The sequence below is a fragment of the Rhipicephalus sanguineus genome, chromosome 4 (genome assembly GCF_013339695.2).
Source record: "Rhipicephalus sanguineus isolate Rsan-2018 chromosome 4, BIME_Rsan_1.4, whole genome shotgun sequence".
NCBI classification, from domain to species: Eukaryota; Metazoa; Arthropoda; class Arachnida; order Ixodida; family Ixodidae; genus Rhipicephalus; species Rhipicephalus sanguineus.
The window spans coordinates 205,211,468-205,227,730 of record NC_051179.1 but is presented as its reverse complement, the minus strand read 5'-3'; the positions used below and the strand labels follow the sequence as shown (position 1 = coordinate 205,227,730).

At 46.2% G+C, this 16,263-nt stretch overlaps 1 protein-coding gene across 1 annotated transcript in view; it reads left to right on the top strand.

Moving 5' to 3' along the window:
• Positions 1-14,645: 14,645 nt before the first annotated feature.
• The window catches only part of LOC125758182 (large subunit GTPase 1 homolog), a gene marked incomplete in the record, with an annotated part of 595,829 nt that continues 594,211 nt past the window's right edge, over positions 14,646-16,263 (top strand). Inside the window, 1 exon segment of the mRNA XM_049415032.1 lies at positions 14,646-14,805. Coding sequence (XP_049270989.1) covers positions 14,728-14,805 — 78 coding nt within the window.

Genomic DNA, 16,263 nt, shown 5'->3' with positions numbered 1-16,263 from the left:
AATAATAAATCTGAACATGCAGAGGATGAACACGTACGTACTTCATAAATGACGTTTAGTGCATGGCGCACAAATAATCATGCTTATCAGAAACAATAAATTATCCAATGATCTTGTAAAAGCCGCTTTATTAATGAATAAAGCGCACCGAATGTGGCACAAAATACGACAGAAGGTGACCGCACAAGGTGAAGCTGATCGACGCAGCAGCAACATATAAATTCAAGTTCTGCATGAATGCAATCCAGGTCCCGTCAAAGAAACTGCGCTGGCTTTCAGACAAGCTGGCGTGGTCTCGGGCCTCATGTCTTGTACAAACAGCGGTGAAGAAAAGCTGCATACAAGAAGAAGCAAGTAAGCTAGGTATAATTTACAACAAATAATTGAGCATCAACTCATTCTAAAGACAGATTTCCAATTACAGATGGCACAAATGCTGTCATGTATTTATTAACGACAATCATAACTACTCACAAAGCGAGGCACCTGTTGTAGAATCGTTGCACTATTTGTCAGCGACAGGCCGGCATGGTTGTAAGCAAGCAAGCAAGCAAGCAAGCAAGCAAGCAAGCAAACACTCGCTCGCACGCATACACCCACCCACACACGAGCTGTAACCCGCAGAAGAACAAGATGACCGACCTGGAATAGGGCGAGTAAGTCTGGCCAGCGCCTCCTCTATTTTTCTGTGCCTGGGCAAAGAAGCGGAGCGCAATGGGAACCGACCGTCGGCGTTAGTGCGGCTTTTAGCCGCCGGGCGCCGCCACCGTAGTAGACCCGCCGACGCGTCATCGCTCGCGGAAACGAATACCGTGGCTGCATTCGAAGCTGCTATATGGTTCAGTTTTCGGCTGTATTCGCGTTGTTTAAAGTCTAATGAAAACTTGTAAACTGGAATCATGAAGCACTTGTCATTCTGGGCAACCAGCCCATTTCGAAGGCGCGTGTCTTTCGCGGCTATTTGATCGAGACGCTCGCGCGTCGTCTGCTAGCCCGTTACCGGAGAGCGCATGTCAGTGATGCGTGAAAAATTGTTTTGTCACCGTTACGTTCGCTTGACTGAGAGTCGGTTTTTGACTGTCTGAAAGATTTTCGAAAGGAGCATTTGTCAAGAGCTAATACTGAAAGCTTGGGCGATTGAAATTCCCCGATGCGCGCTACCGTCTACTGGTGTAGCACACTATACGCAAGCCTGGAGTTCATGCGCTAAATAGCATGAAATGTCACTAGACTGCTTCCAGGAATATACGTGATCGCCCGTTCCCTTCGTAAAGCTTTTGAGAATTACATTTGTTGCCACCGGGAGAAAGCAACAGCTGGTGCCAGAAAAAAAGGAACTACGCCAAGTGATTCCACCATTTCAGAGCTTAAACCAGTTAAATTGTGTTGGTACGAAAAACAAACAAAACCAGCTACATATATGCCGCGCGCTTCCTGCAACACTGACCGGTGTGTGTGAACAGACGCTGTCGTTCAAGTATAAAGTCGTATAGTGCCGACTCTCAACTTGAGCTAATGTGAAATGCGTGAAAAATGGCGCGACCTGTTGTCAGTTGCTTGAGCTCGTCTTTGTATTTGTGGACGGATTGTTGTAGCCTCAGTATCTGGCTCCTCAGGTATATGCCTTTTCTCTTCCATTTGCCCTTTTCGGTAGTGAGCAAATTATAGAGGCCGAATGGCGGTCGACCTGGACGCTTTTGTCGCATGGGGCAGCCTGCTCAGCCTTGTGCACTCATTTATTGTGACACTGTACATAATGATTGCCGGTTGTTCCGCCGGTAGCGCATGTGGTGTCCATGGGCTCCGATTCTTCAGCTTCGGGACCTAATGTCAGCGCTGCATGCATATGGCGGAGATCGCGAGGCAGCGTTGCTACTGGTACTACATGCATTGGTTGACTGTTCGGACGCAACACGGTCACGTTTAGGGATACTTGTCATGCTTGGTTCAGTTGTTACCTTGGGCTGTAAACGTGAAGGGTAGTCTGCAAAGAGTGACGCTACTGCATCCTTCTTAAGCCGCCGCTTCTTATATTCTATGAAATCTTCGCCTCGTAAACGACGGCTGCATATTCTAGTGTAGTTTGAAGATGTATTAGGAGACCAATTATCCCGCCTAATTACTGCAAGCCACCTCTACCGAACACCAGCGGCAGCTGGAATTTGATGGAACGACAGCCGAACAATGTATTAAAGCGAAAGCCTTAGATGCCTCATCAAACGCGGAAATTGACCGTCGCCGGCGTCAGCACGAGTGATGCAAAAAATAATTACGTTATGACGTCATCATATGACGTCATAGATCATAAATTTTTGTGACATCATCGTGACGTCACCTAACGTGACTTAGTCATATTACATCTTCGCTTGGTCAAAATGGGCCGATCATGGAGGCAATGCATGACTCCGCTGATGTGCAGAAAGCTTGCACTGTCTCCGATCTTTGAGGCTCTAAGAAAACCACGTTAGGCGCAGAAATATCTCAGGGGGGGGGGGGGGGGGGGGGGGCAGGCAATGTTCAATAAATTGACTGGAAGAAAAACAAGAAGATGGCTTTCACCTCTCAGTCGTCTTAGATGAATGTATAAGAGACCCTGTGAGACTTTTTTTTTTTTTATTAAAAAAGGGAAATAAAAAAAGACAATCGTGATTTCTTTCAGTTCCATTTGCAGAGTGGAACACAACAGTGTGACATACTAAGGCACTGGGGCGGTTGCAATAGCCTGAAATAGAAAATAAAACGCGAATACTATCAAACTCGAGTGCAAGTATCAAACCAGCAGCACGGATTAACCGACTGCCTGCGAAATATGTACAGCGGGGATGGAAAGACACGCGAACATGCGGCATCTGCATTTTTTGCTGTTTCGCATCTATTTTGAAGTGGTTATAACCTGGATTATTGATGAAAAGATGACATCCATAACACAATAAAAGACAATGTAGCATCTTTTTATTGCCACCACGGTTAGAGCGCGATGAAAACAGCGCGCCGCTATGTTCGCGTTTCTTTCCATCCCCCTGTACCTGTGCAAGCTTGCAAGAAGCACAAATGCAATTAAACTCGGATGCAAACACGAATTCGTGAGCTTCGTGATACTCGCGGTCGTTCAGCGCCAGCTTCCCGTGGATGGATGGATGCTATGAGCGTCCCCTTTGTAACGGGGCGGTGACATGTCTGCCACCAGGCTCGAAGAAGAAAAAAAAAAAGCTTCCTTGTTTTATGTTGGCCTAATACCTTATTTGCATTGATTAAATCTATGTTATTATACCAAAAAAATATAAATTCACGGTCTATCTCCCTGCCTCTTCAGGCAGAATGACCCTATTTTTCCCCCCATTATTTATTTTTGTTCTTTATCTCTACTTTTCTGCCACCAATACTCTAACCGTCTCTTACTTATTTCTATCGCGGACGTGTTCAGCTTTCCATTGTTGTCCCTAAAACCCAAGGCTTCATGTAGACTCGTGCCCACACGTATACCTGGGTGAATATCGCCACATTCAATCAGTACATGTTCCATCGTTTCCTTAGTTCCCCCGGAGCATGTACATTGTTCTTCGTTGCTGAATCTCGCTTTATAACTACGCGTTCTAAGGCAGCCCGACCTTGCTTCAAACAGTAAAGCGCTTCCCCTTGAATTATCATAAAACCTTTCCCTCCTTATTTCGTTTTTTCCCTTTCGGTAGTTACTCAGAGCCGGCTTCTTTTCCATCGCTGCCATCCAATAAGTCCTCTCCGCCTCTCTGACCTTCCGCTTAATGCTCCTTGTTGCCATATCGCCCGCACTGCTAGCCGTATATTTACTGGTGAGCCTCCTAGTTCTTTTTCTCCACTGCGTGTCAACGCTTTTTCTATACAAATACCTGAAAACCTTCTCTGCCCATCTACTCTTCTTCATTTTCCTCAGCCTCTCTTCGAATCTCATTTTGCTCTGAGCTTCCCGCACTTCAAAGCCTGTCCATCCCATATCACCCTTTACAGCCTCATTTGTCGCCTTCCCGTGAGCGCCCAACGCGAGGCGGCCCACCGTCCTTTGATTTACATCCATTCCTGATTGTACCTCTGACTTCATGCACAACACCGAGTTCCCAAATGTAAGCCCCGGAACCATCACACCCTTCCACAGCCCTCGAAGCACCTCGTACCTATTGTATCCCCATAAAGCTCTGTGCTTCATAATTGCAGCATTCCTCTTTCCCTTTGCTACCGATGCTTTCTCTTGTACCTCCATATATCTATCCCCCTCATTTACCCATACTCCGAGGTACTTGTACTCGCTTACCCTCGGTATTTTTTGGCCCTGTATTAATACCGTATGGTCTCCGTGATCATTGAATACCATCAATCCACATTTTGTTGCACTAAATCCTAGTCCTAGAGCCTCACACTCCCTTCCGCATATATCTGCCAGTCGCTGTATATCATCTTGACTGTCCGCAAATAAGACAATATCATCAGCATAAAATAGACCTGGAAGCTTCTGCTCAACCATCGCTCCGACCTGTTTGTGTGACAAATTAAATCCAATGTTGCTACCTTCTAGCGCTTTTTCCATCCTCGCCATGTACAGCATGAATAACAGCGGGGACAAAGGGCATCCCTGTCTCAGCCCCTTGCTAATTTCAACGCTGTCCTTGCTACTTATTCCTTCCCATTCTATACAAACTGTATTTCCTCGGTATATTTCCCTCAAAAGCTGTACACAGTCGTCACCTATGCCCACTTCCTTCAATATATCCCACAAAATTTCCTGATTAACGTTGTCATACGCCCCGGTGATATCTAGATAAGCTACGTATAAGGGCTGTTTTCTATTTTAGATATTTCTATACACTGGGTAAGAACAAACAGATTATCGTCTAACCGCCTGTCGATTCGAAATCCATTCTGAAGTTCTCCCAAAATATCATTTTGTTCTACCCACGCTTCTATTTTTAATTTTACTGCCTGCATCGCCAACCTGTATAGCACCGATGTAATTGTTAGCGGTCTATACGAGCGAACGTGATCCTTTTCTCCCTTGCCTTTATAGATTAAGTTCATTCTACTTTTTCTCCAACTGTCTGGTATTTCCCTCTCCTGTAAGCACTTTTCTACGGCTTTCAGCAGTGCTTCTTTAGTGTTATGTCCGAGTTCGTTAATGAGGCTGACGGGAACCCCATCTAAGCCCGGAGTAGTGCGCTTAGGAATTTTTCCTTCGGCCTTCTTCCAATTGAAATTCTCTAGTACTACATCTTCGTCGGTTGCACTCCTTTGCGTACTTTTACTCACCGGGGGAATCCCCTGGGGGACCTTTTTAAACGAATCGGCTGTTATCTTTCGGATGTAACCTAGCGCTTCATATCCTTCCAATTTATTTCCTCCTTCATCTATCATATGTTGTTGCATTGTGACAGACTTCCTACCCAGCGCTTTTAGGTGGCTCCAAAATATCCTAGGCGCGGCCTTCTTCTTTTCGCGAATCTCTGTCATCCAGCGTTCACTTTCACCTTTAATTTTTGCCTCGACTAATTTCTGCACAATGGATTTTTGCTCTAAATATATTTCCCATATTTGGTTGACTTCGTCCTGTGGCCGCTTCTCCTTTTTTGCCTGTCTGTGCTCCCGTGATGCCTGACGTCGCATCTCGATCGCTTCCCGGATTTCTTTGTTCCACCAACTTTTTGGCTTTTTCTTTCCTTTCCAACAAATAGTTTTCTTCTCTATTTCCATTTCTTTCGTGATTACATGTAGCAGCTCACTATACTTCCAGTCTTTGCCTGGTAGTTCGTCTACTTTTTCCTCGACTCTTGCGGCTATATTTGTTATTTGTTTGTCATTTAGATACGAGCTGCCAAACTTTGATTCTATGTTCTTATTTTCAGTTTTATATCCATTTGTAATATTATGCGTTTATGATCACTACCCAAGCTGTTAATGCCTTCTTCGTCTATTCTCATCTCTCTAAGTTTGTCATATATTCCTTCTGTCATGAGACAATAATCAATGCTCGATTGCCGGTTTCCGACTTCCCACGTGATCTGCCCCTCACACTTAGGCCCCACGTTAACTATCTCAAGACTATGTTGCTCGCAGAGATCTAGCAATAACTTGCCATTGGTGTCTGAATATCCGTCAAGGTCATGAATGTGAGCGTTCATGTCCCCTAGAAGGATTATTTCGGCATCAGGACCAAATTCTTTAATATCGGTGCTTATGCATTTCACTATCTCCAGATTCTTTTCTCTGCAGTTATTCCCCATCCACAAGTAAGCTACACCTAGCCACGTTTTCTTTCCACCTGCTGTGCCCAAAACCCACATGTGCTCTGAACACGTTTGTTTCACTCTATCCAATTTTGTTCTGCTATGGATCAGCATTCCAACACCCCCACCTCTCCTTTCTGATGTGATCCTGTTACATCCTTCCCAAATATAATTGTCAATATGTGGTGGCTCTTCCAAGTCTCTAAGGTGTGTTTCTGTAACCGCATAAACACCTATCTGTTCCTTGCTTAACTGCTCCTCAATCTCTAACCATTTTGCCTTTTTTCTGCCACCCTGCATGTTTATGTAACTAATTGCAACATGCGCCTTCTCCCTTCTTTTACCTTTTCTCTGGTTTTTCGCTATACTGCCTGTCAAAGAGTCCCCCTGGTTGTTTTCCTCATTACAAGCTACCCTGGGCACCGAAGGGCCCGCGTGCCCCCAAAAAAGCTACTGCGCGACCTGCAAGTCGCCAACCCACCTCATGACCAAGCCTCTTATCGAAGTGAATTCTGTCTCTTTGGAAACCGCCCCACCTGTGCACCTCCCTGTTTATATCCACTACCTCGAAGCCCTTCTCTCGACTAATTCGCCATATCTCTTTGTTTGCGTCGACAACCGCTCTTTGCAAGTTGATATTCCTCACTGGTACTTCCGGTATTGTGCATACCACTATCTGCACCTGAGGGGAAATGGCGCGCATGTCATCGACCCCTTTCGCCAATGTGGGCGCTAGTTCGGCTGATTCTTCATTCAAGACGTCGTTTAGACCTCCCGCGATTATCACGAGGTTACGTCCATTAGCCTTAGTTGCGAGTTTTGCGCTAGCTTGTCTCATCACTGGTCCCAGCCTATGTCCCGGGAACTTCCCTATTAAAACTCGTTTGTGGCCTCTCACCCTTTCCTTGACTGCTTCTTCGCATCTAACTAAATTCGAGTCCCCGGCGATTATCACGTGCTCCGACTCTTCTGCTGGACCGTCCCGCACCTGGCCACTGCCTCGGTTATTAGTGCGGATGGATGGATGGATGCTATGAGCGTCCCCTTTAAAACGGGGCGGTGACATGTCTGCCACCAGGCTCGAAGAAAAAAAAAAAAAAAGCTTCCTTGTTTCATGTTGGCCTAATACCTTATCTACATTGATTAAATCTATGTTATTATACCAAAAAATATAAATTCACGGTCCATCTCTCTGCCTCTTAAGGCAGAATGACCTTATTTTTCCGCCATTATTTATTTTTGTTCTTTATCTCTACTTTTCTGCCACCAATACTCTAACCGTCTCTTACTTATTTCTATCGCGGACGTGTTCAGCTTTCCATTGTTGTCCCTAAAACCCAAGGCTTCATGTAGACTCGTGCCCACACGTATACCTGGGTGAATATCGCCACATTCAATCAGTACATGTTCCATCGTTTCCTTAGTTCCCCCGCAGCATGTACATTGTTCTTCTTCGTTACTAAATCTCGCTTTATAACTACGCGTTCTAAGGCAGCCCGACCTTGCTTCAAACAGTAAAGCGCTTCCCCTTGAATTATCATAAAACCTTTCCCTCCTTATTTCGTTTTTTCCTTTTCGGTAGTTAGTCAGAGCCGGCTTCTTTTCCATCGCTGTCATCCAATAAGTCCTCTCCGCCTCTCTGACCTTCCGCTTAATGCTCCTTGTTGCCATATCGCCCGCACTGCCAGCCGTATATTTACTGGTGAGCCTCCTAGTTCTTTTTCTCCACTGCGTGTCAACGCTTTTTCTATACAAATACCTGAAAACCTTCTCTGCCCATCTACTCTCCTTCATTTTCCTCAGCCTCTCTTCGAATCTCATTTTGCTCTGCGCTTCCCTCACTTCAAAGCCTGTCCATCCCATATCACCCTTTACCGCCTCATTTGTCGTCTTCCCGTGAGCGCCCAACGCGAGGCGGCCCACCGTCCTTTGATTTACATCCATTCCTGATTGCACCTCTGACTTCATGCACAACACCGAGTTCCCAAATGTAAGCCCCGGAACCATCACACCCTTCCACAGCCCTCGAAGCACCTCGTACCTATTGTATCCCCATAAAGCTCTGTGCTTCATAATTGCAGCATTCCTCTTTCCCTTTGCTACCGATGCTTTCTCTTGTACCTCCATATATCTATCCCCCTCATTTACCCATACTCCGAGGTACTTGTACTCGCTTACCCTCGGTATTTTTTGGCCCTGTATTAATACCGTATGGTCTCCGTGATCATTGAATACCATCAATCCACATTTTGTTGCACTAAATCCTAGTCCTAGAGCCTCACACTCCCTTCCGCATATATCTGCCAGTCGCTGTATATCATCTTGACTGTCCGCAAATAAGACAATATCATCAGCATAAAATAGACCTGGAAGCTTCTGCTCAACCATCGCTCCGACCTGTTTGTGTGACAAATTAAATCCAATGTTGCTACCTTCTAGCGCTTTTTCCATCCTCGCCATGTACAGCATGAATAACAGCGGGGACAAAGGGCATCCCTGTCTCAGCCCCTTGCTAATTTCAACGCTGTCCTTGCCTACTTATTCCTTCCCATTCTATACAAACTGTATTTCCTCGGTATATTTCCCTCAAAAGCTGTACACAGTCGTCACCTATGCCCACTTCCTTCAATATATCCCACAAAATTTCCTGATTAACGTTGTCATACGCCCCGGTGATATCTAGATAAGCTACGTATAAGGGCCTGTTTTCTATTTTAGATATTTCTATACACTGGGTAAGAACAAACAGATTATCGTCTAACCGCCTGTCGATTCGAAATCCATTCTGAAGTTCTCCCAAAATATCATTTTGTTCTACCCACGCTTCTATTTTTAATTTTACTGCCTGCATCGCCAACCTGTATAGCACCGATGTAATTGTTAGCGGTCTATACGAGCGAACGTGATCCTTTTCTCCCTTGCCTTTATAGATTAAGTTCATTCTACTTTTTCTCCAACTGTCTGGTATTTCCCTCTCCTGTAAGCACTTTTCTACGGCTTTCAGCAGTGCTTCTTTAGTGTTATGTCCGAGTTCGTTAATGAGGCTGACGGGAACCCCATCTAAGCCCGGAGTAGTGCGCTTAGGAATTTTTCCTTCGGCCTTCTTCCAATTGAAATTCTCTAGTACTACATCTTCGTCGGTTGCACTCCTTTGCGTACTTTTACTCACCGGGGGAATCCCCTGGGGGACCTTTTTAAACGAATCGGCTGTTATCTTTCGGATGTAACCTAGCGCTTCATATCCTTCCAATTTATTTCCTCCTTCATCTATCATATGTTGTTGCATTGTGACAGACTTCCTACCCAGCGCTTTTAGGTGGCTCCAAAATATCCTAGGCGCGGCCTTCTTCTTTTCGCGAATCTCTGTCATCCAGCGTTCACTTTCACCTTTAATTTTTGCCTCGACTAATTTCTGCACAATGGATTTTTGCTCTAAATATATTTCCCATATTTGGTTGACTTCGTCCTGTGGCCGCTTCTCCTTTTTTGCCTGTCTGTGCTCCCGTGATGCCTGACGTCGCATCTCGATCGCTTCCCGGATTTCTTTGTTCCACCAACTTTTTGGCTTTTTCTTTCCTTTCCAACAAATAGTTTTCTTCTCTATTTCCATTTCTTTCGTGATTACATGTAGCAGCTCACTATACTTCCAGTCTTTGCCTGGTAGTTCGTCTACTTTTTCCTCGACTCTTGCGGCTATATTTATTATTTGTTTGTCATTTAGATACGAGCTGCCAAACTTTGATTCTATGTTCTTATTTTCAGTTTTATATCCCATTTGTAATATTATGCGTTTATGATCACTACCCAAGCTGTTAATGCCTTCTTCGTCTATTCTCATCTCTCTAAGTTTGTCATATATTCCTTCTGTCATGAGACAGTAATCAATGCTCGATTGCCTGTTTCTGACTTCCCACGTGATCTGCCCCTCACACTTAGGCCCCACGTTAACTATCTCAAGACTATGTTGCTCGCAGAGATCTAGCAATAACTTGCCATTGGTGTCTGAATATCCGTCAAGGTCATGAATGTGAGCGTTCATGTCCCCTAGAAGGATTATCTCGGCATCATGACCAAATTCTTTAATATCGGTGCTTATGCATTTCACTATATCCAGATTCTTTTCTCTGCAGTTATTGCCTGTCCAAAAGTAAGCTACACCTAGCCACGTTTTCTTTCCACCTACTGTGCCCGAAACCCACATGTGCTCTGAACACGTTTGTTTCACTCTCTCCCATTTTGTTCTGCTATGAATTAGCATTCCAACCCCCCCACCTCTCCTTTCTGATGTGATCCTGTTACATCCTTCCCAAACATAATTTTCAATATGTGGTGGCTCTTCCAAGTCTCTAAGGTGTGTTTCTGTAACCGCATAAACACCTATCTGTTCCTTGTTTAACTGTCCCTCAATCTCTAACCATTTTGCCTTTTGTCTGCCACCCTGCATGTTAATGTAACTAATTGCAACACGCGCCTTCTCCCTTCTTTTACCTTTTCTCTGTTTTTCGCTATACTACCTGTCAAAGAGTCCCCCTGGTTGTTTTCCTCATTACAAGCTACCATGGGCACCGAAGGGCCCGCGTGCCCCCCAAAAAAGCTACTGCGCGTCCTGCAAGACGCCAACCCACCTCATGGCCAAGCCTCCTATCGAAGTGTATTCCGTCTCTTCGAAAACCACCCCACCTGTGCACCTCTCTGTTTATTTCCACTACCTCGATGCCTTTCTCTCTACTCATCTGCCATATCTCTTTGTTTGCGTCGACAACCGCTCTTTGCAGGTTGCCGTCACGCACCGGTACCTCCGGTATTGTGCATACCACTATCTGCACCTGAGGGGAAATGGCGCGCATGTCATCGACCCCTTTCGCCAATGTGGTCGCTAGTTCGGCTGATTCGTCACTCAAGACGTCGTTTAGACCTCCCGCGATTATCACGAGGTTACGTCCATTAGACTTAGCTGCGAGTTTTGCGTTAGCTTGTCTCATCACTGATCCCAGCCTATGGCCCGGGAACTTTCCTATTAAAACTCGTTTGTCGCCTCTCACCCTTTCCTTGACTGCTTCTGCGCATGTAGCTAAGTTCGAGTCCCCGGCGATTATCACGTGATCCGACTTTTCTGGTGGACTCTCCCGCACCTGGCCACTGCACCTGTTACTAGCGCGTGCTACTGCTGTTGTTTTGTCCCCTCCCGTTCCCAAGACTACTTCGCGGAAGGTGGGTCCTGTGTCCCTTGCACCTGTCTTTTCCAAACCTGTTTCCCCCTTCGCGCCTACCACTGTGGGGGTCGATGCCCCCACAGGGTCCGGCACGGCAGCGCCGCGCGCGGGAGTTCACCGCAAAAGGCCCTCGCTCCTCCCATGTATTCGCACGCGACACTCCTCCTATTCTAGGTCACTCTAGCCAAAGTAGTCAAAGTAGAGTGACCTAGAATAGGGGGAGTGTCCCATAGAGTTTCCTAAAATGACCTAGAGGGAACTCTGGCGCTGCGATCGTTCAGCCACCATGGGAATGATGGGTAGTACACGGATTTGCCTAGTCTTCGTGCTTGTGGGCTTCGAACGCACTTCTGGCTTTGTTTATTGCTATGTTTTGGTTTTCTTTCGGATAAAAGAATGGATCGTTGTGAACTTCGTGACCAGATTTGAATCGGTGAGCCTAAAGAAGTTAAAGTGGTGAAGTGAAACTGCTGATTTTTGCTGAACTTCGTTTTGCGACAAAGCGAATACAGGCGACGCGGAGCCAAACGGAGCCGAAAGAACGAAGTTTAGACAAATCCGTGTACTACCCATGATTCCCATGCTGGCTGAAGCGCGATGCATTGCAGCTCCCATAGACACTAGCGCCAGAGTTCCCTCTAGTAAGTATTGTAGGAAACTCTATGGAGTGTCCAAAGCGCCGCGCGAATACATGGGAGGAGCGAGGGCCTTTTGCGGTGAACTCCCGCGCCGCGGCGCTGCCGTGCCGGACCCGTGGGCTTTCTCCGCGGCGAAGGCTGCGTCAAAGCGGCGAGCGTCTGCTACGCGCGTGATATTTTGGCCGCTATTAGCTAAAATTGCGGAAATTTGCGCAATATTTAATACTGCGTCACTGCAACATAATACTGCAGCGACTCATCACACAGATAACGCGTTTGTTACTTTGTGTGTCGTGAAACGGAGATTTTGTATATATCCTTTCAGCTGGTTTGTCACCGCATTGGTCCACACTTCCGCGGCTGTTTGAGGAACGCATCCTGCGCGCACTTCATCGTGAGAAAAGGCGCTTAAGTTACTTTCGTGTGGAATGACGAACGTAAACTTGCTGCAGGAGAGAATAAACTGGAGATAACCAGGAGAACGTAGCACATAATGCACGTAGTAACTGGCTCATGCATGCTAACGCGTTTGCACCCTTCATATCCTATCTTTTATTTCGTGCATTCGAAATGTTTTACAAGGCTGCCTCCGGAGCTCTGCTGTTTCAACGCATTTCATGCGAAGAATGTGTCAGTCGGCGTGGCCGCGCTACCAAAAGTAAAAAATTACTCGCGTCTCGTTCACGTGGTATACACGGAATTGGCACGGAGGGGCAGAATGTATGTATGCCCAACACGACCGATAGGTCATGGCATCACTAACTTGACATGCTTGCCATTTGCGTAACGACTAACAATAATATTGTGGTGTGTGGCGCGCAAACCCGCTTTCTGTAGCCACAAATAATTCTGACGATGTGTGGTCTGACGATTTGTTTCCGTAAGGTTATAAAAAACGTGGTGGTCACCAATATCGATATAAACATGTTAGACTTATCCATACATTTTGAAGAACTAACCGCATAGGTAAAATGTATGCGAAAAAATTACATGAAAAAAAAACATGGTCTCTTTTGCATTCGCCTGAGATGACTCGAAAACGAAAGCCACCTTTTTCGTCAGTCGATGCATTGATCCTCCCTCGCCCATCTCCGAAAGCTTTCTGCACATAACGTGGTTTCGGACTGCCGACAGGATCGAAGGCATTGCAAGCTTTCTGCACCTCACTTGCTTTTACATTGCCTCCGTGATCAGCCCCCGATCACGGAGGCAATGCAAAGCGACCATGTCATGTGATGGCGCCATCATATGGCGTCACGTTGAATGACGTCATAGTGACGTCACGAGTTCTGTTGACGTCATCGCGTGATCATTTTGTGCATCGCTCGTGTTGGCTACGTGGGACGCCGACGGTCAATTTTTGTGTTTGACAGGCATCTAAGGCTCTACCTTAAAAAAAAAAAAACAAGACAAGTCAAAGTAAATGAATAGATAACAGTGCAACAATGTGTACGCCTCACTTCATGTTACGAGCGATCGCCCGAAAACAAACGTGATTGTCAGTTCAGAGCAGCTGATTGCGCGCGTCTGTGGGACAAAAGAGGCACATGTTGCATTTTTTTCAGGCTAGGTACATAAGGGATCTCTGCATTTGAACAATTTTCTGAAGTGATTGAGATATTACACTTCTGTTTGTCAATTTCTTACTGTATTTTCGTTCAGGCAGCTTGTACAGCAAGAATGGGGGCATTTGTAACTTTGTTTCATGATATCTGGATATTTGTAAAGCATTTTCTATATTACGCCTTTTATGCAAAAACTTGTGGAATATGGTTAGTTTACCTGGCATTGCTTTTCTTTCAAATGTTTGCGCACGGTGAGCCTTGTTGTACGCTACCTCAGAAGCGAAAATAAGCCAACAGCATTGCGGTCGTATGGCCGTATCTACTCTTTTTATTTCTTTTTTTTGTTTCCCTTGCGTCTTCCTGGTGTGCTCCGTCCATAATAAAGAGCTAGTGGAGGCTAATGAATTGTCGAATAAAGCGGTGTGCATGTGGCTAGAAAACCAGTGGCGACTACGAGTAAAAAGCTAGTAGTGTGAAGCGGTCGCTGCGCGCAAGTATTTCAGCTGACTGCGCGTGCAATTTACTTTTATTACTATTAATTCGAGCATGCGTGATGCTATTGCCCGATTACTCGTGCGAATAAGGTTTTTTTTTCCGTTCTTTGCTTGTGCGTGCCCGTTTTGCGCGTTTTTACCCACGCACCAACGTTCTCGAACTCTGTGACCGGAACTAGGCCACGCTGATGCCGCTTGACACACGATTTTTTTGGATTTTGTTGTTGCCCCAGCACTAACACAACGCTTAAAGATGGATAAGCTCCATTTCGCACCGCATTATAAAAGTTAAGTAGACTTCAAGTGTCCTGTGTGGAAACGCGGCGCAAAAAACTACAGCGCGTAGCAGACGCCCCTCGCTTTCCGCGCGCTTCCCGAACGCGGAAAGCCCACGGGTCCGGCGCAGCAGCGGCGTGGCGCGGGAGTTCACGGCAAAAGGCCCACGCGGGAGCCGGCGCTTTGGACACTCCCCCTATTCTAGGTCACTCTAGTCAAAGGTACGGTTTCTTTCCGTTCTCTCTGGTGTGCACGTGTTGCGAGTTGTTTAGAGTGGGTGACAGGCGCTTGGAATGTCGAAGAAGAAACACGGAGGCTCCCTGGGCCGCAGCCTGATCAAGCAGAAGCCGACGAGCCGGCTGTACGACTCGGTAAGGCTGCATTTCAATTAAGAGATGTGCATGTCACCTTGCAAATACGTGCCAGTCGCTTGGTGTGAGCAATGCCGACGCTGTAGTGGCGCCTTTCCCGAAGTAGCTGCATGAGGACACAGACAGCCTTACTGACTATTATTTCTACACTCTACATCCACGGCTTGTGTGCGTGGCTGGGCATGCAAGTAAAAAAAAAAAACTTCGTTTTAAAGCTGTCATAGGTAACGGCACCCTGTGCAGTTTGTGTCACAGAAGCAGAATACAATTATAACTCAGTCTGGCGAAACCCGATTTTACCAATTTCCCAGTCGAACGAGGAAATAAGGGCTCGGTGTTTTCGTCAACTCGAATTAACGAAACCATTGGCTGAAGTAAATGAAGTAAATGAATTCCTGAAGTTTACAAAAGAAACGGGGATTTCTTTCCGGACTCCTGCGCCACATTGGATGCCCCGTGGTGACGGTATCGCCGTAAAGTGCGGCATGATCGTTCTTTTCACATATTGCACCCTCGGGGAAATATGATGCAGTGAGTAAAAAATCAAAGAAGATATTACAAGGTATTAAATCAATGTTAGATGTGCAACAAGTACAAATATGCAAAAGTAACAAGACATGCGGGATGCGCGGGTAAATAAGGTGCATTCTAGCTAGCAGTGTTGCTGAAGGTATCACGAAACAGAACTATCACTATAGTAGATACAATGTTTTTGGGAAGGTGAACCACCTTCCCAAAACTCAAGTGACCTTTGAGGAATGAATGGCTGGCGAAATGTGTTTGTGCTGCTCAAAGGAACATGAACCTTGTAAGAATGATTGATGCACGCGATACATAGTGCATAGTTAAACATGTCATGTAATGTTGTTTGGTGAAGTATTTATGCCGAGCTGCTAGAGATAAAGGCTGGTTTTCGAGGCTGTTACACTGGGGCCACCAAAATTGCAATCACAGACCAAGGATTATTCCGCAGACGAAGCGGGGCTCGCGCATTAGTCCCGATATTCGCCACGATGCCATGCACGGTGTCGCCGCGGCTTGTGTTGGGCAAGTCTGCTCGATGGCAAAACGTGCTCTCCACAGAAACTTCTAGACCAATTGGTGATGGCTTCCATTCATCGGTTGGGATCATTCGTTGCTTTGCTGGCAGCTCCCCAAAGGTCGCGGGATAGAATCCCGCCCGCGGCAGCTGCATTTTCGATGGAGGCGAGAATGGCCGTTAAAGAACCCCAGGTGGTCGAAATTTCCTGAGCCCTCCACCACGGCGTGCCTCAAAATCATATTGTCACCTAGTGTTGTGGCTAATAGAGCAGGAACTTGAAGGCAGTCTTGGGGCAACCACTTTAATTGGGCGAAACCGGTTCCCTAAATCGGCGGTGATAACATTGACAGGCGCAGCTGCCGATTCGATGGGTCACAAGAAAACAGAACACTCGGGGCTCGGCATCGCACACGGTT